At 38.7% G+C, this 21458-nt stretch overlaps 1 protein-coding gene across 2 annotated transcripts; it reads left to right on the top strand.

Annotated features, from left to right (window-relative positions):
- The first annotated feature begins 5432 nt into the window (after positions 1-5432).
- kmt5c (lysine methyltransferase 5C) lies at positions 5433-21205 on the top strand. 2 transcript variants are annotated; one of them, XM_049561215.1, is made up of 9 exons: positions 5433-5781; positions 6831-6963; positions 8548-8713; positions 8961-9070; positions 9203-9366; positions 11254-11273; positions 11524-11660; positions 11799-11959; positions 14596-21205. In XM_049561215.1, exons 2-9 carry the CDS (start codon positions 6851-6853, stop codon positions 19965-19967), a joined length of 6243 nt encoding a protein of 2080 aa, XP_049417172.1. In that variant the 5' UTR covers positions 5433-5781; positions 6831-6850; the 3' UTR covers positions 19968-21205. The 2 variants fall into 2 exon arrangements, with proteins under 2 accessions (XP_049417172.1, XP_049417171.1); XM_049561214.1 differs by having other exon boundaries at positions 11799-11971.
- The last annotated feature ends 253 nt before the right edge of the window (positions 21206-21458 follow it).

Genomic DNA, 21458 nt, shown 5'->3' with positions numbered 1-21458 from the left:
ATTTATAAAAGAGTAAATAGAATAAAAATTTAAAAAAATAATAGGACTTTTTTTTTTTTTTTTTTAAAACTAAACATAATCCACCTATTTTACTCACTGGCTCCCAGATTATGTCAAGCTATGTTAGTTAGTGTTGTTGTTAGTTGCCCTTGAATGTATCAGCAACACTACCAGATTTAAAAGAAGACATCCATGAGACATTGAATCTTAACATTGCACTTCCTCATAAAAAGTGAATGCAGCGTAAGCTGTTGGGAAAGACTCATACATTGGCACAGGGAGTGTAGTAATTTTTACACGTCTTTCTTGCCTGGAGGCAGATTTTTTTTTTCACTGCTTTGCTTTTGCGGAGGCTGCCTCTACTGTCTGTCAAACAGTTCTGCATGAGTCAGTAGCATGGGTGGCCTCTTTATCCATGTGTGTGCATTTACTTATTTATTTGTCAGGTATCACCTGTCTCAGACAGCACACAGACGCTTCACTGATTTCAAAGAGACTGTTAATTGACTGTGTTCAGTGTGAACTGGCTGGTGAAAAAGAAAGACACACAACACAGTCTTTCTTTATACACTTTGCCAGCCTCTTCCTTCCTTCCTCTGTTTTAAAAATGGGGGTTGGCGGTATGCTTCCATCTCTGTGTCTGTTGCAGTATATCTTTTCCCCTTTGCTTATCTTTGATGGTTTTCTGTCATGTGCTGGAATAAAAAATGTGGAGCATGGTGGCAGTAAGTTTCAGAGAAGAGCCAAAACAACTGCATTAAAACATGGAAAATAGAAATGGATGGATTACTCAAAAGTAATAATACTTAGGCGTAACTTAACGTTACTTAAGTTTTTATATTTCTGTCAACTTTCGCTTTTACTTTTAGCATCTTTGTCGCTTACTACAAAATAGGGTAGGAATGGAGAGACGAAGGGACGGATGAATAAATGAAGGAATAGGAGGGAATGAAAAACTGGATTTTATTCTTTACATCATTCAAGTTGTGAGGACAACCTCATTATTTCCCTAGTTAAAGTAGGCTCACTTTTTAAGGTGGTGTACATGTTAAGAAGAAATAAACCTTGTAATTTTTTTAAAACTCAGACTGCTTGCTTTTTTATTAACAGCATCAACTTGTACATTTTACTTTCAATACTTAAAATTAATATTAAATGAATTAATATTAAATTTAATATCATAAAATTACTTTTGATGTTTAAGTACAGAAAATATCAGATATTTTAAGACGTGTCCTCAATTAATGTTTTCTAACAGGTGACTTTATCTCCTACCAAAGTAATTTTCTGGTGAGATATCTATACTTTTACTAAATTTTGGCTTTCAGGTACTTAATCCACCATTGGTACTAACCAGGAGGAAACTCAAAATGACAGCAAAGAAACACTGAGCTACACAACTACAGTAGATGCTGCAGAAAAGACACAAAGCAACTACAGCCAGAAACAAAATGACCACAAAGAGACATAATTTATGTTCATAGTTCATAATTAATGTCTTTTGTTTGCCATTTTTGTTGACTGTAATGTTTAATGCATGGTTTCAAATATGGTAAGGTTAAAAGTGTGTTTCTAAATGTGGACCTCAGAAAGACCGTCTTTGCTTTAGGGTCCAACTAATGGGGGATCTCAACAAATAAACTAACAAAATGACACAAAGAGACACAAAGCAGCAGATAGATGTTTAAGGGTCTCTTGCATGCCTTTGCCCAGGGCCCCATTGTCTCATAATCTGCCCATGTAAATAGTTACTCTAAATTAGACCACAGTCTAAAGGAATTCACTGGAAAATATATTTTCATCTCATGCAGGTCTTCAAGAGCAAATTTCTGAATCTGTTTAATGTGGTAAAATGACAAATTACAAATGGAAACAGGTAGGAGATTTTGTTTGTAATAATACAACAAAATACAGTGATATACCGTAAGTGTGAAAATAGAAAACAGAGATATTTATGAGTAAGTATGTATACTTAAAGAAAGCTGTAGAAGTCACTACAACAAATGCATAGGAAACATCAAACAGCACATCAAACAGCACTAGTTTCTGATGAAACGCCTGCTACAGTGTAACTTGTCGTACTTGCAGCATTGACATGAGGTGGCGGAGTGTTGCCCGTGATGGTCCTGCAGATTTATGACGGTGCAGCTCGACGTTCTCTACAGTGAAGTCACCACCTGTCAGCTCATAAATCATCCTGCTGATTTATGAATCAGACTTGTGCACGAGTCTTCACCAGGCATCAAAATCAAGTCCTGTGTGTGCAGTGTTCCTACAAGAGAAAAAGAAATAAAAAGCTGGAAATGAGCGTGGGTGGTGTTAGCCAACTACACTGATGTATTAACAGGTAAAAATACAAAACAAGAGTTTCTAGACAATGACTGTTTTTTGATTGCCAGGAGAGCCTGGACAAAGTGTTAACTAGGATGAAGGCTTTAAAGGATGCAGCCAACTACCTTCTGTACTAAGGAGGTCAGACAATCAGAATCCGGTTTATAAATCCGATTTACCTTAAGTGCGGGAATATTCATCTGAATGCAGGAAATGAAGTGGTGGATGACCCCTAAACCCCCCAGATGACAGCCTCCAGGGCTGAATAATGAAGCCAAAATGGAAGTGCTGAAAAGTGCAGTTCTTTGAACATCCATTGGCTGGCTGGCTCCAGAAACCGATCAGTCCCCATTGACCACCATGTTAAAATGCCCAACTTCACAGCAGAATAAACATGTTTATAGCCTGCTACAAAGAACAGTTTTGGTCTCTATGACAGATTTCCCCATTCATGACAACTGTGGGGGTGAATTTTGGCTCAAAGTTACACATAATTAAGGACAGGGCCACTTTGAGTGACAGGTTGTTTGCTGATAGTGTCCTTGGCTTCTCCACATCTCCACCCTTTCACTCAGATATGGTCACTTCTAGCACCAAACAGCCATGATGGCGACGGCCGAAACGCTAGAAGCTTCAAAACAGGGCTCCACAAAGCAATGGGTGACGTCACGGAAGCTACATCCATTATTTTTACAGTCTATGTTCCCTTCAGCAATGAAATAAAACGTACGCCCTGGGACTCACTGATAACTGTGTAAAACTAGTTCATAATCTGTGATGAATGAATTCATTTGGCAACATGAAATACCTCAGCTAAGCCTTTGTGATAACAGATTGGTGTTTACTTTCCCTTCAAGTCCTTGGAGATTCCTGTCTGTTGGAGCTTAAATGCCTCGATGCTGTTTAAAGTATGCAGAAGCACTAGTCTGGATTGTTTTCTAGTTGGACTGCTTGATTTCCAAGAACTTACAACACTCAAGACGAGTTGCTGGCAAAATCCCATTTTTCAACTTTTCCTTACTTGGCTGCTGTGGGTAAAATTTCCCTTGGAGGTGGAGCAATTTACATAGTTTCACTGTTAAAAAAATGTGTGTGGATGTATGCGTTTGTACATCTGAAAAGAGGTTTGCAAAAATGTAGCATGTGACTAAGAAAACAAGTCTTGACCTGCTTCACAGTGGTAATGCAAAACAATGTCTCTTTGGTCAGTACATAGCAACATATCACTAATTCATACAGTTATTGAAGGAAACTATTTTTATGTCTATTTTAAAAAGGCAGTCAGGATCTATCAGCCTGGACTTTGACAAAGGTTCATTTAAGGATGGGAAGGTGTGCATTAGGTTTCAAAGATATGTGCATCGCAAACATTTTGAGAGATAATGTGATCTTTGAAAGTGAACCCTGAATCATTAAAGGCATGAACATCTACCCAATGTAAACAAAACTCAAACTCAGACCAGGAGATTTGAACATTTTATCACTTTAAAATTAACTGGTGAGCCATCTAACAAATACAAACACTAGACAACAACTCAATCTCTCATTATAATGTTTTTGATTTTGTAAATGCTTGGACAGACCTGCAAACACAGGCTTGTATACTGAACTGTACTGAATTTAAGAAATGTAGAAAATGACTTCCTAAACCATTACCATTTCCCTTAAATACTGGTTGGCCCTTTAACTTGGATCACAAAGCTATGCATGTTGCACTCATCATTACAACTGACTTATTAAAAAGCTCATCGCTTCACCCTTAATTACAGTCTGTAAATTGTAATAAATTGTGTATACAAAATTAAATTGCACCTCTCTGAAACACAAATCCAATTTATTGAGTTTCTCACTAATTACAATTTTAGGTAAATAATAACTGTTCTTAACAACCCATCATTAGACAACTGGGTCATTTCTGTTACACTGCAACGTTGCTGCCTGGTGACAAAAAAAGAGAAGAAGAATATTGACATGTTTAATTGACAGGAAAATGCTGGCCAGCCGAGGCAGTCAAATATTAATCCTTATGCTGATTGACACGCATTGACGCATTACTCATTTGAGTCCAGGAAAACTACTGCCAATTTGAGGCATTCAAATATTAATTCTTAAATGTGTACTGACACATAAGGACACATGAAGACACAAAAAGAGACAGACAAAGTTTATGTTGTGCATATATATATATATATATGTGTGTGTGTATATATATATATATATATATATATATATATATATATATATATTTGTTAAAATCATCACTGCCAAGGCATATCATCAATGCCAAGGCATAAAATCATCAATGCCAAGGCATAAAATCTCCGGCGGCTGCAATGTGATCACATCCAGATCAGACGCCAGCTCCATTCAGACAATCCAGTTCAGTCATCACTGACACTTAGCACTTAATCCTCCTGTTTTATTTCCTCTATTCTGTATATACTCTATTCTGGTATGTTGTTATGTTATGTTATGTTATGTTATACTATATATGATGACAGTTATTAAAATAATTGAAGTATATCTTGAGTATTTTATGAAATCATAGGTATCTTAAAGCCTAGTTATTTTAAAGATGGTAGAAACCGAGCACATACAAAAAAAAAGCTCTGTAAAGTTGAAAATATATATTTATATTTTAATGTGCATTATTCTGTGTTTATGTGGCACAGAAGACTTTAATCTATAATCTAAACCATTTGCTGTAAGTATTAGACACATTGCAAATTCAAATATATGTGAAAGGAATTCACGGGGACAAAAAGGTTGCTGCATAATAGCAATGACAGATGTAATTTACCGCGATAAATACGTTTGTATCATATAGTAGCAGGCAGGTTTTGGTACTGCTCCTGGTAACAGCATCCCTACTCTGTAGTGGTAGCTGCTAGTGTGAGTGATTATGTGAGACGCTTTGTAGCAGCCAAATAGAGGCCACTGTACTGAGGGAAATAATCACCTCTGCTCTGTATCAACAGAGAAAACCTAACCACATGGCCCCGCCCAGTAAAAACGGCTGACCAATCACAGAGTATAAAATACTTGATTTGTAAAATTGACCTTGAGCTTAGCAAATAGCGTTATGTGTGGGCGTGGTCAACAAGGGTTCGGTTGCACTGGACGTTCCCCATCAACTTTTGCTACTAGACCAGCGTATTGAGCGTTGTGCAAAGCTACTTAGCTAGCGATATAACATACTCATTTTTTAAGATAGTTTGGTGTCGTGTCTGGCGCATTTCTGCTTTTTGTAATTCAGCCTGGAATTCGCAGTCGTCAACAAACCAACAAATTCCATAAGTGACGAGGAGACTCCATTTTCGTACGCGGCTGCCCGGGCTAGCCAGCAAGACGGCGGAAAGCTAGCTGGTTGTGTTGCTAGGCTAACTTTCCCGAGCCAGGCGATAAATTGTCTACCTGACGACACTTTCGTTGACTACAAAAGACTCCCAGGTATTTCTTCTCGAACACCACATTGTCACAATGCATAACCGTGAGAGCATGTAGCTTCATAGTTGGGCAGCGATCTGATGCAGTCATGTTACGTTAGCTGCAGACCTGCTAGTGCTACCATAATGTTAGCTTCCTCAGTCCTCAGCTGATAACCTCGTATATTTTCCCAGCAAACTGACAAGCTAGGCTAATGTGCGCTCAGTTACATTCCTAACACACGCAACGTTACCATATACTAGCTAATGAAAACATAGTAAATACAATAATAAGAAGAACGGGAATCCTTGACCTGTTTGTGAGTTTATAGTGGGTCAAGTAACTAATGTAATGCTGTACTTGCAAATTACATGTTTTTGTAGTTTACACTCACTGTTTTTTAACATGTGTACATCATCACTGTCAGTATGAGTAAAAGCACGCCGTATACTGTCAAATCCAACTACCTCTTGCATGTAAAGCAACATGAGAAATGAATAATGACATTTTTTTGTCTTGTTGTTTTATATATATTCACATAGTAGTGGAATGTCCATGTTTACCTTGTTCAGTTTTGTTGCCCTTGTTTTCGGCTGTTATGTCTATTTATATGGAAGTATGTTGATAGTAACAAAACTTGGGGTCAAATTCTTTGTATGTGTACACACTTACTTGGCCAATAAAGCTAATTAAGGTTCTGCACAAGGTAAACATAAACAATTGATTACAATGTACAAGCTACAAACAGATGAAGGGGTACAGCATGCTTGGACTATGTTTGACAGATTCTTACATGTTTACAGTGTGTATTTAAACCATAAAAATATAATAAATTGGTAAAGTAGATATTGCTCATATTCTTAACTTCCATGTAACATTCCCATTTACTGATTTTTGTTAAGATAGGACACAGAACACAAATAAACTCCAGGTTGCATGACAGGGTTGTGAGCCCACTTACACAAGTGAGCAAGTAACTAAGTCATTTGCAGACTGGGCCTGCTCAGATGCACAACTAATACATGACTGTGGTATGTTGTTGTCATAGTCATACTTTGACCCTGTGATTGCAGCATGCTGATGGTGGGAGGCAATGGATGGATGCACTAGAATGAGTGTGAAGGAGCTGTGTGAGACCGATGACCTGGCCACCGGTTTGGTGCTGGACCCTTTGTTGGGCTTCAGCACCCACAAAATGAACATCAGGTAATCTGTCGCACAAGATATGTCAATATAAATATTAACACAACAAATGTTAGAGTCTGTTAAACTAGAAGCGTAAATCACAAGTTTCACCATGATACAAAATTCTTTTTTTTTTTTAATTTCTTTTTTTTTTTAATTGGAAATCAGTAAGTATGCTTATTTTCTTTTCTTGGCTGCCATTATCTGCCTGGTGCTAGGCCACCAGCACCATCTGAATGTTAAGGAGGGAGGTGCACTAGGAAAGAAATTGTGACACAGACTTTTTTAATGGGAATTTTTTAAATAAAAGCACATCTTAAAAATGACTATATGTATAATGTTTTTACTTTGCATTCATGATATCGGATCGTTGTTCATTGGATTCATTTATCAATCCAGATCGATGCATCATTACACTTGCAATTCACACATGATCACATCTGTTGCTAATCATTTGTTAAATAAATAGGGTATTTCTTAAGGGGTTTCTGCATCAGTACACTGTTATTTTTCCTTTCTCTTTCTGACTATTTGTATGTTTACTGGGACATGTATGAGCATGCCATGAAACTGAGGTGTCTATATACAGATAAGTTAAACATGTCTTCAATCAGAAAAGGGTAGTTTGTGGAATCAAAGAACAGTGGTTTACTTCCTGTCCGGTAGCTGATCTGCAGTCTAACACAGACTTGCACACACTCAACTCTGTTTACACTTAACTTAGGTGTATTGGAAACTATTCCCTTGCTCAACACAACAGTCAGAGTCCACACACTGTAATAGCTTTTGAAACTTTGACTTCAATGAAATAGACAGGATGTTACAGGATGTTAATGCGAGCCCTTTCTTTTCACTTGTAAGCCATCTGACCAATATCACAAGTTTGTTTTGATTATGCTGTGATTGATGCTCTCTGCTTCCAAAGCATTGTGGCAAATGGCCAGCTGCAAGAATGATGTAACTGGATCTTCTATTAAGGGGAATATCTACTATTTCATGATAATACTTAGCACAATAAAATATTATTTGTCATATTTTTATTATTATTTGTCATATTATTTGGCAGATTTGTTAATAATTTATATGTTTTTTAAATACAGTGTGAAAGTTGATGCAACTTTTCTGTCAAATTTAGGATACTTAAATACTTGTACTGGGAAAGATGCACAAATTAGGAGTCATTATTGCAGTTTTCAACAACATACATGTGATAATCATTTAGCCCTATTTAGAGTGGTGAGTGATTTTTGGTGTTTTGTGATTTAATGTTCTTCAAGCACATCAAGAATAGAAATGTTAAATTAGTAACACTCATAAAAATCCAAATATCTTGTGAAGTGTATTTTTTTTTAACCTTGTGTCTTCCTTTGCTCATGCCTAGAAGTGTTAACAGACAAGTCTAAGCTCAAACATGTTTTGATGATTTCAAATATACATGGTGATGACATCTCCTGAAATCCGTATTTAAAATTCTACTGTAAAAATGGCATTTTACACAGACACGCCTTAGACTAACATAGACTGTGTTTCGACTTTGCCCTATGACTGTTTCTGCTCTTCTTATATGCCATCATCTGCTTTTCTCTCCTCTTCTCTCCTCTTTAGTCCCCCACCAGAGATCCGGCGATGGGGTAACCTCAAAGAGACCCTGCTGCGCTTTCAGCGTACGCATGATTTCAATGCTACGTTTGAGGCGCTGACAGTGGGTGAACCGGCTGGTGACTACTTTAATGCTTTGGGAAGCCATCGACAGGAGCTGCTGAGACAACATGTATGCTTAAGAAGATTACAAATAAGAGATTACAAATAATAAGTATAGATATAGAAAAATGTTGCGCAAAATCACTAATTAAAATTAAATGAATTAAGACACAACGCATTTAAAATCCATCATGACATTTGTGCACAAAGTCTGCTGCTTTTAGTGTCTGTATTAGGTTCATAGAAAGCTACCATAGATTCTTTAATTTGTCACTTGAATGTGAGAACACAATGTAAACCATCTATGATGTCTGCAGGTCTATCGCTATCTTGGTGCCTTCCTGTTGGATAGCGGCATCAAGATAGAGTCCTGTGACAGATACTCCTCAGAGACCAACGGCGCAAAGATAACCTCAACAAGGCATTGGTAATCACTCATGCAAACATTGTATTTGCTCAGACAGTATATAGCTGAACAATAGCTGCTGCATTTCCTGGACTATGTTGTTTGTTTTTTTTATAATTGTAGATATGTGATGCTTGAATTGTTGCTCCGCAGGTTTGCAGGAGAGCGAGTAGAGGTCCTGCTGGGCTGCATAGCAGAGCTGAGCCCCGCTGACAGCGCTGTGCTGAGGGCAGGAGTCAATGACTTCAGTGTGATGTATTCCACACGCAAACGCTGCGCTCAGCTCTGGCTCGGGCCTGCAGCTTTCATTAACCATGGTGAGTTTGTTTGCATTCATGACTCATTCTTTCCCAGCACACACACGCACACAGATTTACCAATTCATAGTGTTCATAGCTGATTGGAGCTCTTGACTGTGAGTTTAATCGGCAGAACATTTTCACCTGCCAGGAGTACGTTTTTAAAGCGCAGTCCATGATCCAAATGGCAAACAAATACAAACAATCAAAACACAAGATTGGAAGCAGCTGTTGGTCTCAAACTGATTGACAGGCCTTTTATTGCATGCGGTCACACTACACAGCAATTAAGTTTTATGATAATGTTTGATTACTGACATACAGCCTGAGAGGCCTATCGTTGCAATTGTGATACTGTCAGTAAAACACAAAATGCTGATTTTTCATGTGAAATCAAACCTTTTATTTCAAATATCTTTGCAATTTATTCGGTCAAAATGACTTTGTGCGTCATGTAAGTATTACAAACATGCACATTTGTGAAAGTTTAATTTGTTCATCATAGAGGAAATACTTAGGAGCTAGATCAGATGCTCAAATATAGACATGGGGTCTGTTTTTGTATTCCTGCATTGATCAGAATCCAGATTAACATAAAAAAAACTCCATCTTTTCTAGTTATTTCCCAAACACAGCAAAATAAGACTAAATAAGAAAATAACGAGACAGAGGGCAGAGTCTCTCTAGATAAATACACAGCCACACACCTGTAGTTGGTTGTAAGTGATGACTGAAAGGGATTACTTGTGTATGAGTCAATACATTGATTTTTTAAGGAAAATCCTACATCTTCTATCTTTAATTTCTGCATGTTTAATGAGCATCACTTCTCTCAACATGAGCTTATTGTTTTGTACATGATGTTCTGCTGATAAAGCACTTTATTTTGGAATTTTTGTTAAAAATCTCAGCAACCTACCTGTGTCTCTCAAACTGAGATCAAGCCTTAACTTACTGAATTTTAAGCTTGAAGTTTAACTTCAATTTTACTACCTTTGTACACCTTTCCCTGCAGAAGTGGTAGCAACAAGTGTGTTATTTACATCAAAAACAGGTATTTCATAAACTAATTTTGCACCACAGAGAAAATGTGCTTTAATTTAAGGGTAGTGGTGAATACGTTTTGTAGCCATGACTGTATCCGAATCAAAAATACTGTCGTGAAATCAAAAACAGCCCTGTGTAGAGCTGAAATGAGCAGTTAATCAGTCGAAAATAAGTCAACAACAATTTGGTAACTAATTAATGGCTGAAACAAAACAAAATCATTGGTTCCACCCTCTAAAATGTGATTATTTGCTGGTTTTCATGGTTTTCTATGATAATAAATAGAATGTTTTTGGGTTTGGCATGTTGGTCAAACAAAACAAGACATTTAGTCCTGAGCCAGCTGGGCTGTGGGAAATTGTGTTGAACATTTTTCACTACTGATTGACATTTTTTACACCAAATGATTAATTGCGAAAGGAATTTTGAGATTAATAGACAATAAAAATTTGTTGCAGCCCATGTATGTAATATTTATTTAATTTATTTAATTATTTCATAATTTTATCGCACAAACATTAGTCAGTCACAGAAGTCATTACAACAGATAAGCACAAGCAGAGTGCTCTCCACAGACCTTGTGTCAGGCTGTGGTGTGAAATGAATTGTAATGTGTTCAAAAGGTCCAGTGAAATTTGAGTTAATTCTTCAGTCCACTCAGAGGGCAGCCTCTGACAAGATCTGTTAATAATGTTTGAGAGTTAATCAGCTTAGCCTTTGAGCCTTTTGCAAAAATGAATTCAGTACAAGACATCTGATCAACAAAAAGTCAAGTCCTTTATTCGTCACTGTGATTGAATTAATAACTTGAAATCTTTTATCTGTTTTTCTCTCTTTGTTTGTCCTCCTGTGTCGAAGACTGCAAACCAAACTGCAAGGTAATCACCTACATTTATTTATCATATGCAGTAAAGAGATTTGACAAAGTGAAATGATTGATGTATGACTTTGACAGATGCTTACATATTGTGAGATTTTGCATATTGAAAATTGTATTTTAGGCACAGAATTGCACTCTCTTTCTATTTCCTAACTGCTCTGTGTTTATGTATCCCATGGGCCAACCAAGCTTTGTCTTTGTCTTCTGTTTTTTTTTTTTTTTTGTCTTTCCCTTTTTCACCCGCCCAGTTCATCCCTGGGGAAAAGAATATCGCATGTGTTGAAGTGATTCGACCCATCTCACCTGGGGAGGAGATCACGTGTTACTATGGTGCCAGCTTTTTTGGGGAAGGCAATGAAATGTGTGAATGCTGCACCTGTGAGAGGTGTGTCCATCATCTGATCAGACGCTGTCTTTTATCATTGCTTGGTTTTTGCTTAGAACTGAACTTTTTTTTTTTTTATCAGATATGAAAAATAATTACTAACTTGAATGTCATTGTGTTATTTTAACTGTTCTTTAGGAACGGAGAGGGTCACTTCAAACACAGAGGGAAGCAGCCTGACTGTGAAGAAACAAAGGACCCCGTGGGGCAAAAGTACCGCCTGAGAGAGCGATATCTTCGTCATCACAGAGAGAAGGGTCACTTTCCTACAAGGCCGATAATACCAGGAATACACTCAGGTATCTTTAAAGGTAACTGCTCTAGGATTTAGTACTGTTGAAATAAAAGTAACAAATATTGACATTCAGCTAATTCAAACAGAAGAGCTGCATTGCTGGCTTCCTAAAAGCCCTCTCAGCACCACTGAAGTGGCTCAAAACCAACAAACAGAAATATTAGCTGCACAATGAAATTATACAGCAGTAATGTCAAGAATAACTGCTTGTGATACTAAAAGCTCGACAGACTGCTTATCCCTTCAGTGGTTGTTAAATGCCCCATCAAATTTAAAGCGCTAAGGACAACCAACACTGCTCATTCATTAAGGTCCACTCAGTGTAAAATTTGTATAAACTTGGCTGGAATTCCAGTTTTAAAACGGTCATACATCAATCAATTCGCCTCATCAATTCATATTTCTTTGTAAAAGTCAGATTTCAGAATGTACTGCTTGTATTGCCTCATACAGATAACCTAACATTATGAGACTCACAACTCACATGTCAGAATTATTGCTGAGTGAAACCTGCCCGCTGGTCTGAGAACATTTATTATGATTGAGGAATAGTTAGGAGAAATGTTTCTCTTTTTTTGTTTTGTTGTGTTTGTTTCCAAAACTATCACTGGACCAATTTCTGAGACAGTGTGCAAATAGTTATGGGTCAGTTGTAATCATGTTGGGATTTAAATTTTTTACATGCTAAAATTATAAAACTATGATAAGAGCTGGGTGATGTGGAGAAAAAAAAATACATTTCTAACCAACTACCTCTATTGATATTTTGACAATATGGTGGGGTTAACTATTTTTTGCTTTCACAAAATATTTACACAGTTAAAAAAAAAAAAAAGTCAAATAATCATCAGTAATGTGGACATAATCACTTAGTGGATAACAAATAATACAATAGCTAGACAATTCTGATGAGTTCAGAAAACTTACCATAATGCAGCCTTTAAAACCAGGAAAACACTTGCGATATTCAAAATATAAGATGTTATTTAATCTCATGTCACCATATTAGTAGCCCTACTATGATAATAGTATCATTACAAAATTGAACAGTTTTACTTGTCAAACATGAAAGAATTTGGGTTGAAAGTCATCAATGGGACCTTTTTAATTCATTTGAAACTTGCACTATCTGCTGCAAAAAAATAATGCCAGTCCACTAGACATCTCTGTGCTATGTAAGACCTAAAAAAAGATCAGGCTAATGCAGCGAGTCAGCTGTCAAATGAACTTTTTGTTACTCTTTGGAAACAAACGGGAGGGTTGAATTGCTCTCTAAGCACTGTTAATACATGTTTGAAATATGCCCTACAGACACATTGAGCCTCGATTTAGAAAGCAGAAAGTATTGCCTCCTCATAATCTAAGGATTTATTGTAACATTGAATCTGCAAACATGTTAACTTACACAGTGTACTTAATTGTTAAATAATCCTGAAGCATTTGTCTTTTATCTTGTCTTTATTAGTGTGGTTAAGACAATACAAAACTTCAGCAGTGCAAGTTCCATGTGTGGGCTTCTGTAACCAAAGCAAAACAAATGACTTATCATGAAGGATTTAACATCATCATCATTTTATGACATCTCCGTCAGAAACAAACAGCAAAAACATTAAGACATTATCAACATGAACATCTGAACCATATACAAAAACTTTTAAACTCTTAAATGGATTTGGTTAGATTTTTAACCTACATGTGTTACTCAAATGTATGTGTGTGCATACATGTAGGTGATATAGTTTTGATTAGGTGGCATGCCCTCCCTATATCTTTGAGAAGCAGTTACATGGAGCTTTTCAAGCATGAGGGGTGTTCCTGTAAATACTGTCAGTTTGCAAGGAGTTGTAATGCCACTTTAGGTTTTATATGTTAATGTTATCATGAAACTTGACAAAATACATTGAAAAATATTAATATTCAATATCATTGTTGATACCATGGGGTACAGTTTAGTTAAAAGCTAAATATAACAAGGCTGTAACATGACAATGACAACTTTTCTTAGTTAGTAGCAGAGAACAGCACAATGACCATAGTAAACACATATAGATATAGATATATACACATATAGATAGATAATTTAAAGTTTATGTTTTCTCTTGCTCACATTCAGTGTCCATATACTTCTTCACTCTGATTAAGTTATGGATAAAATATGGTAGAACAATAGCATTTGTAATATGCCCCTCTGTTGCTGTGATGTGTTTTGGGCCCATAGGAATGATTGGTTGCTTCCTGTTAAAGAGAAAATATCCTAGAACTAGTTCAATATATTTCACAGTGAGTGTCTTTGTACACCCTGAACACTTTTGTCCCTCACCTTTGTGAGCATGATTACCACAGGATACCTTGGCATCTGCTGTGCAGTAAATAGCTAACTAAATAGAAAGGTAATGGTCACAGTTTAAAAAAATTGGTCACTTAAATCACAGTGTTTCTCCACAGTCACATCTCTGCAGGGATTCTGTCACTCAAATATATCCGTTGCTTGGCATTTAGTTTTAAACCGACATTATTAGTGTACTAGAGTTTTTTAAAATTATTGAATACAGTATAATGTTAGTGTTTTTATTGTTTTATAATTAAAATATATGTTGAACAAACAAGTTCAACTGTTTCTTTGTTGTCTTTTATTCATAGCCATCCCCTCAAGGAATTCCTTTACCCAGCAGATGAGGAGAAATGCCTTGAAGAACAGAAAATTTTGTCAAACAAAGAAGTGGAGACGAGAGAAGCACAGACGATCGGGAAAGCACCCTCTGAAATCCTCGGCAGTGAAACAGTGTTGGACAGGTTCACTTTTGTCTCAAGTTCCTCTGAGGGACCTTAGAATCAGAGTGCGGCGCCACTCAGTGGATTTCTTACTCAACTGTAAGGATCCAAAGAGCAAAGAAAGGGCTTTGTTGAAACAACTGGAGGAAGTGAAGCCAAAAGATAACAGGCTGAGTGAACTGAATTTGACCAGGGAGGAAAATAACAACAGTGAGGTAAACCTGAAGCCTTTCACACTTAATTCCTCCATGCCAGCTCATCAGGAAAGTAGACCTGCAGAAAGTAGCGCAGGCCTCAATGGAAAGTCTGTCAAAGTGGTGGAGAGGCGGGCAGGTCCTAAGAAGTACTCTTCAAGAACAAGAAGCATGGTCACCACCACGCTTGCACATCAAACAGGGTCCATTGACACAGCCAACACTACAGCTGTTTGTCACCCCGTCAAAAATGGCAAAACCTGCAGTGCAATAAAACAAGGGAAGACTGAAAACACAGACACAGAGAGTCAAAGCAACAAGAGCACTGAGTCTTGCATCACTGACACGGCTCAAACCCCAGCCGCTGAGCAAACAGAGCACAGGACCATCAGAGCTTCGTCCCTGTTAGAAGTTTGTCAGAGTGTCACAGATGGAGAGAAGAAAGCTGGAGACAATCCACTAATATCACTGAAGCAATATCTTACAGTCAACCTAACAAGGTTATCAGTGCAACAGAGTGTAGGAGCAGAAAAGACCTCCGAAGAAGGGATAGGCAGAGTTGCAATAAGAGGAAGGGCGAGGCCGAGCCAGTGTCCCAAACCAGCGCCTCTGACAGTAAAACGACTGTCCAGATCACAGCAGAAGCAGGGAGGAGGTTCAGAGCTCTGCACAGCTGAAGGTAATCGAGGGGTAAGGGAGATGTTTTTCAAGGCCATTGATAAAGTAAATTTAAGGAAACAACAGTCAATTGAATCTGTTGGTAATTTGTCCCACAGTGTGAAAGGGGGAAATGGCAAGGTTATTGAAATACAAACAATGTCAGAAGAAAAAGATGATATACAGAAGGAGCAGCAGGACGTTTTAAAAGACAAAATTGAAGGGCAGAAAGAAAATAAAAATGCTGCATCTGCAATTGTGGAATGTGAGAGTAACAAGGGCCTGGAAGAAGTGAAAGAGTCAGATTGTAAAGTAGTACCCAGAGAAAAAACTAGAGGACAAAATAACGTACAGCATGTTAAAAATAAAGTCGAGGAGAGAGCTGTTAAACTATCAGAGCAAATGACTCGGAGTGTGAGTAAACGGCCAGTAAGTAGGCATGAAGAAGATATTGTTATAAAGCAGGCGAAGGTTCTTCTCTCTGATATTTTAAGAAAAGATAAGACCTTAATAGATAAGAGATTACACAGAGATATTGCAGGGCTTTCTACCTCAGCCTCTAAAGAAATGCAAAGTGCTGAGAAGGACGAAGAAACAACTGAAATAAATGGAGGCAGATACCATTTTTCGGTGCAGCGGAGGATGATGAGGCGAAGAAAGATGAGGCCTAGAGCAGTGAAAACAAAAGCAGAAACTAAGCAAAGCACCAAGGGACACTTGAGCAAAGAAGTTCCAGCTACAGTGACGACTAAGTTGAGTGAGGATAGTTCGCAGCTTCAGTCACCACAGGGGCAAAATTACCCTCAAGCTCCTTGCCTCAACCCACTACCTCATAAGTCACTGATTTCAACAAAAGCTACGACTAATTTGCACCCAGACACCAACCCACAGGCACACATTCAGTCCAACATACCTCTGAAGAAACGTACATTTCGCAGTTCTGTGGAAATAGGCCCTGAACAAGGTGTGAATTCTGCTTCAGATAAAGCATCTAAAGAAGGAATTGAGTTAAAGTCATCCACAGAGCTGAGACAGGGTCCTACCACGTGTTCAGGAGAGAGTGGCAAAGTGAAAAGAGATGGTAAAGGTAGATTTAGAAAAACAGAGGTCCAGAGGTTAAACCCCCAAAGAATCACAAAACAGAACTCCTTGAAGCGAGTTCTTCGGTCCCGATCTAATGAAGTGCAGCAGCGAAGCCATTTATTGAGCAAAGTTCGAAAGTGTAAATTGGAGAGGCAAGATGAGGGTGATAGCGACACGGCTCAGACACCAGAGAGTGATAAGCTTGCAGAGGACAAACAAGCTGAGGGTCCTTCTAAAATCCAAGAGCAGAGTGATAAAAATCCAACTCCGAATAAATCTGAAAATGAGGATGAGGTGGAAGAGTTAATCCAGCAAAGTGATTCGGAGGACACAAAGCCGGGCCTCGATTTTAAGATTCGTTTAAAAAGGAGGAGAGGGAGAGTATGGGAGATGCAAAACGCAGGACTCGAAAATATGGCATTAAAAACAGAAAAGGGAGACGAGTTGGTGACATGTGATCCTTTCAAAGCCATCATGGATTCTGTGTCAATTTTAAACATGGAGATGGAGGCAGCTCAGGCTCATGTGCAGGCTAGTAAGAAGTCAAAGAACAGACTGCATCGTTTGAAAAAACGAGGTGAGAGGCTCAGTGAAAGGAAAATTACAAGTGCATGCTCAGATGCAAAATCAGACAAAGACCTTGAAAATGTGTGTGTGGCGAGTGAAATGCCCAGTGACAAAGTAGAAATTAAAGAGAAGCTTGATAAGGAACTTCTAGATGGATTCAAAGTGCTGCCAGAAAAAAATGAGAGTTGTAAAGATGTCAGTGATATGTCAGCTGCAGGGCAAGAAACGAAAATTGAAGATCGTTTTGTAAAGAATTGCTGCTTGTTTGAAACTGGGTCACAACAGAAACTCGAGCCTGAACTGGATTCAAATGGTTTTCCATTACCAGTAATTAAACTACGCAGAAAGACAGAGGATATCTGGGAGGTGGACAGCAAAGGGGAGCTCATACAAACTGAACTTAAAGAAGAGCCCAAAGTTAAGAATGAGATGAAGGGTAACGTTTTAGGGAAACAAAAGAAAGGATGTTTTGATTTTGGCAAGCTAAAAGAAGAGTTCCCGCCTTCACAGAGAGTGAACAGCAACCCAGCCCTCCTGAAAGCAGAGCCGCCACCATTTTCCTTGTCTCTGTCACCGCTGTCGCTGTCTTCCCCTCTTAATGACAATAAAACTGAAGTTATATCCTCGGCTGCAGATGCAATCACTGAAAGGCCAGAGATGAACAGCGGAGGAAGGAAACAGAGGCATAAAACGGAGAGAACACGGAAGTGTGGGCCTGTAGAAACACCCACCCCCTGTCTTAGTCACACTCTCCAACAAATTGACAACAGTCTCTCTAGGCTCTCCGAGGGCTTGTGTTCATCTCAGACTTTGGAAAAACCAACAGCATGTTCCAGTGCTGCTAATTCTGTCATCCAGCCCCCGTCCCAGTCTCCTCCATTCACAACTGCAGATAACATGCTTTCCGGTGAGCCCAGCTTCACAAACTGCTGTGACGATATTCTGGACTTTCAGTGTCTCAACTTTGAGGGCTATTATCAGCCGCAGAACATACTTCCATCTTCCCCATCAGATCTGTGTTCACTGGACCCACCCACAGATCCTTTCAGCAGTCCTCTCTCTCACAGTCCAGCTGACACATGGACCACTGAGACGCCATACCTTGGCCCTCCCAGTCCAGGAAATAACTTTACCAGTGAGGATCTGCAGTTTTTTCCAGGTCTTATTTCTTCCAAAAGTGACTCCGTTCCTCTGGAATGTGAAGCTAAGGATACCTCCAAAGACAGAAACCCACCCAACCCCAACTTCAGTTTTTCAGCTCTTGGCAACTCTGACTTCACTGCTAAGGATCGAATTCTAAGTAAAAATCCAGGAACAAGGCTGACCAAAGAAGACCACAGAACTCAGTCCTTTCCTGTTGCCAGCAAGCCTCGGTTGTTAAGTGCAACGCCATCTTCTGTTACATCTCACACTCCTGTTACTTTAACCCAGCCCCCCATCAACGTCAAGGCAAGCACCAGCCAATCAAAAGTTCAGTCAAACCTCAAAACCCAGGGCCCCTTCCATCGTGTGGCCATTCCTAATAAATCCCAATCTTTTTCAAGTAGTCAGCCAAACACAGTCAGAGGAGTGCCCCAGAGTTGCTTGACTAAATCCGTCCCATCATCGCAAATGTCCAACAAATTCCTCTCTCCTCAGCTCTTCACTGTGAAAACTCCCAATCCTCCTGACAACCCATTCAAATTCCAGGAGAAAACCTCGACAGTTATTCACAGGGTGCTTAAGTTTCAGGACGGGAACCAGAGTCAGAACTTGTATAGTGCACCTTGTAGAGACGCTGTGGCTGCTGGCAGCCCGATCGTCATGTCCAGAACACTCGCTGCAAAATCAGGTGCTACTGAGAAGACCCAGCAGAGTCAGAAACTAGCTATTGGTACAGACAGCCACCATAAAGGCAACATTCAAGGGTTTGGAAAAGATGTCAACCATCTTGGTTCCTCCAGCAACCCCAACAGGTCCAACCCTCATTTCAACAAACCCAGCTCCTCTTTCCCTCAGTCTTTTCATAAAAATAAGATGTTATCTGACAAACATGACAGTGTTGAAACCAACATGGCATACAAAAATCTTTCAACGCTGCCAAGGCCTTTCTTCTTTCCTAGCAAAATGTCTGATGGCTATTCATCACCACAAGACAAGAAATCCACTCCAACAACCTCAGACAAGCACCAGCCATGTTACACTCAGCAAGACCCTTTTGATTATAGCTTCAGCTCGTCTCTTTCACCCATGCCTCAGCACAACAGCCCCCAAGTGGCCCATAGTACACCTCCTGGTACGCCAGCACCAGCAAACAAGGGTCAGTCTTCAACCTCCACAGCCTCTTTACCTTACGGCTATCAAGGTCCTCCTTACGTACTAAACTTCAGTGGAGATCATTCATTGACCCTGGGTCTCAGGGATGGGGCTGAGGGTTACTCGGGATTAGGCTCAACTAACTACACCTACCATTGTTTGATGGAACCTTCAGGCACCCAAGGGCGACTGGTTCTCGAGCCTTGTGGACCCCAGATGTCTAACCCAGCGTCTTTTTCCTTGGGTGGATTTTCAGGGCTCAAAGGTCAGGAGGAACATTGCAGGAAGGACATGCAGCAGCAGTGCCAGCCCGGGGAACACCAAGGAGCATCACACTACGGACCTGTTCCATCGTCTCACTCTGTGGGTGCCACAAAACCCAAGAGGGTGAGGTTAGTTGTGACAGATGGAACAGTGGACTTAGATCTCCAGTACTCGGATTGATTTATACCCACCAGAGTCGCTGGATCCCAGAATACATTTGGATGTTGTTTTGTTCAATGGGGATTATATAGAATCTGCCACAAGATGTTTTTGTAAACACTGTAATTCATAGTCTACCAGTTATTAAAGCCCGCTGACTGATTGACACTTTTCTAAATCATTATTTTGATGGACTGTTAATGTATGAATGACTTGTACAGGATTTTATGTAAAGCGGGCGCATCAGCGTGTTTTAACTACTGTATGATTTTTAAAAAATAAATAAATATCCGCTACAATTTGCTGAGAATACCAAATTAAAAATGCAGAAAGAAAACAAAGCATTAAATATATTTGTGAGTAGGAGTTTGACCTTACAGACCCTGTAAACAATGGAAGCCCTCTTACTGTACTGTAACATAGCTGTGTGACTTTTTCTATACCATGTATGGCGGTAGAGACAAGAGCACCATCGTGGTTGCTGGTACTTGTATTGGTTGGTTTTAAGAAGGCAGCTTTGTGCCTCAGTCTTTGATATGTTCTCGTGAATTTCTTTTCTTTGTGATGGGAGTTCTCCCACTTGGAAACATTTAGATATTACCATTTTACATCACGAAAAGTGACAATCTTCTCACAGAGTAACTCACTTTTGTCATTTATTTGGTCTTTCTTTTTTTTCTAAGGAGTTAATCAATATTATACAGAAACCAGAAGGATAAGTTATGCATCACCTGCAATAGTTAGTTATGTTGTCACTGATGGAGCTACACGTTTATAGGTGTTTATATTGTAAGCAGAGTTATTTGCTGTCAATTGTGGAAGTCACGCGAGCATTCCCCTCATGTAATGATGTACTGTATGTTGAACCCATTAGACATCAGTGGGCAGGAGCGTTCAGTGTGACTGCACAGCCTTACATTACTACCATGAAAATGTACTGTCTTGATATGGAAAGGCCAATTATTTATTTTAATATCCTCATCCTTGAAATGGTGCTTTCATGTAATTTATATTTCACGTTGATTGTTCAGACTATTAAATGTTTTTTATTATTATTTAATGGGACAAAATACTGAACCGAATATTTACATCAAGTATTTAATTTCACAGCCTTTTGACATCTTATTCAATTTTTCAGTTGTTACAAGTAAAACTTTCTCTGTCTTTTTTCTAATTGGCAGTTAGTCTTACTGAAAGTCTGCTGTAGAAATGTACAAATGTAGCCTATATCATTAAAGACACTTAATTCTTTTTTTGCATTTCTGTCTTTGACTCTCTTTTTAACACTTAATTCCAAGAGACCACAAACTTTTATCTTTTATGTAACATTCCTTCTGTAATTTTGCAGTGTTACATACAGGGTTCCTGCGGACCATAAGAAAATCTTAAAAAGGCTAAAACATGATACATACAGATACATTTTATTCAGCTTTTTTGACTCTGCATTGTAAATCTCAAAATAATTGTTAACATCTTTTTTTTTTTTTTAAAAAATAATTGACTGAATGCCTC

Source organism: Epinephelus fuscoguttatus, linkage group LG19, assembly GCF_011397635.1.
Source record: "Epinephelus fuscoguttatus linkage group LG19, E.fuscoguttatus.final_Chr_v1".
NCBI lineage: Eukaryota > Metazoa > Chordata > Actinopteri > Perciformes > Serranidae > Epinephelus > Epinephelus fuscoguttatus.
The sequence above is the reverse complement of the archived record's forward strand: the minus strand, read 5'-3'. Positions and strand labels throughout refer to the sequence as shown.

Coding starts and splice junctions, on each gene's coding strand:
- kmt5c (XM_049561214.1), top strand. CDS start 6,851: ATGGATGGATGCACTAGAATGAGTGTGAAGGAGCTGTGTGAGACCGAT. Junction 9,071..9,202: donor ATAACCTCAACAAGGCATTG/GTAATCACTCAT, acceptor GTTGCTCCGCAG/GTTTGCAGGAGAGCGAGTAG. Junction 11,274..11,523: donor ACTGCAAACCAAACTGCAAG/GTAATCACCTAC, acceptor TCACCCGCCCAG/TTCATCCCTGGGGAAAAGAA.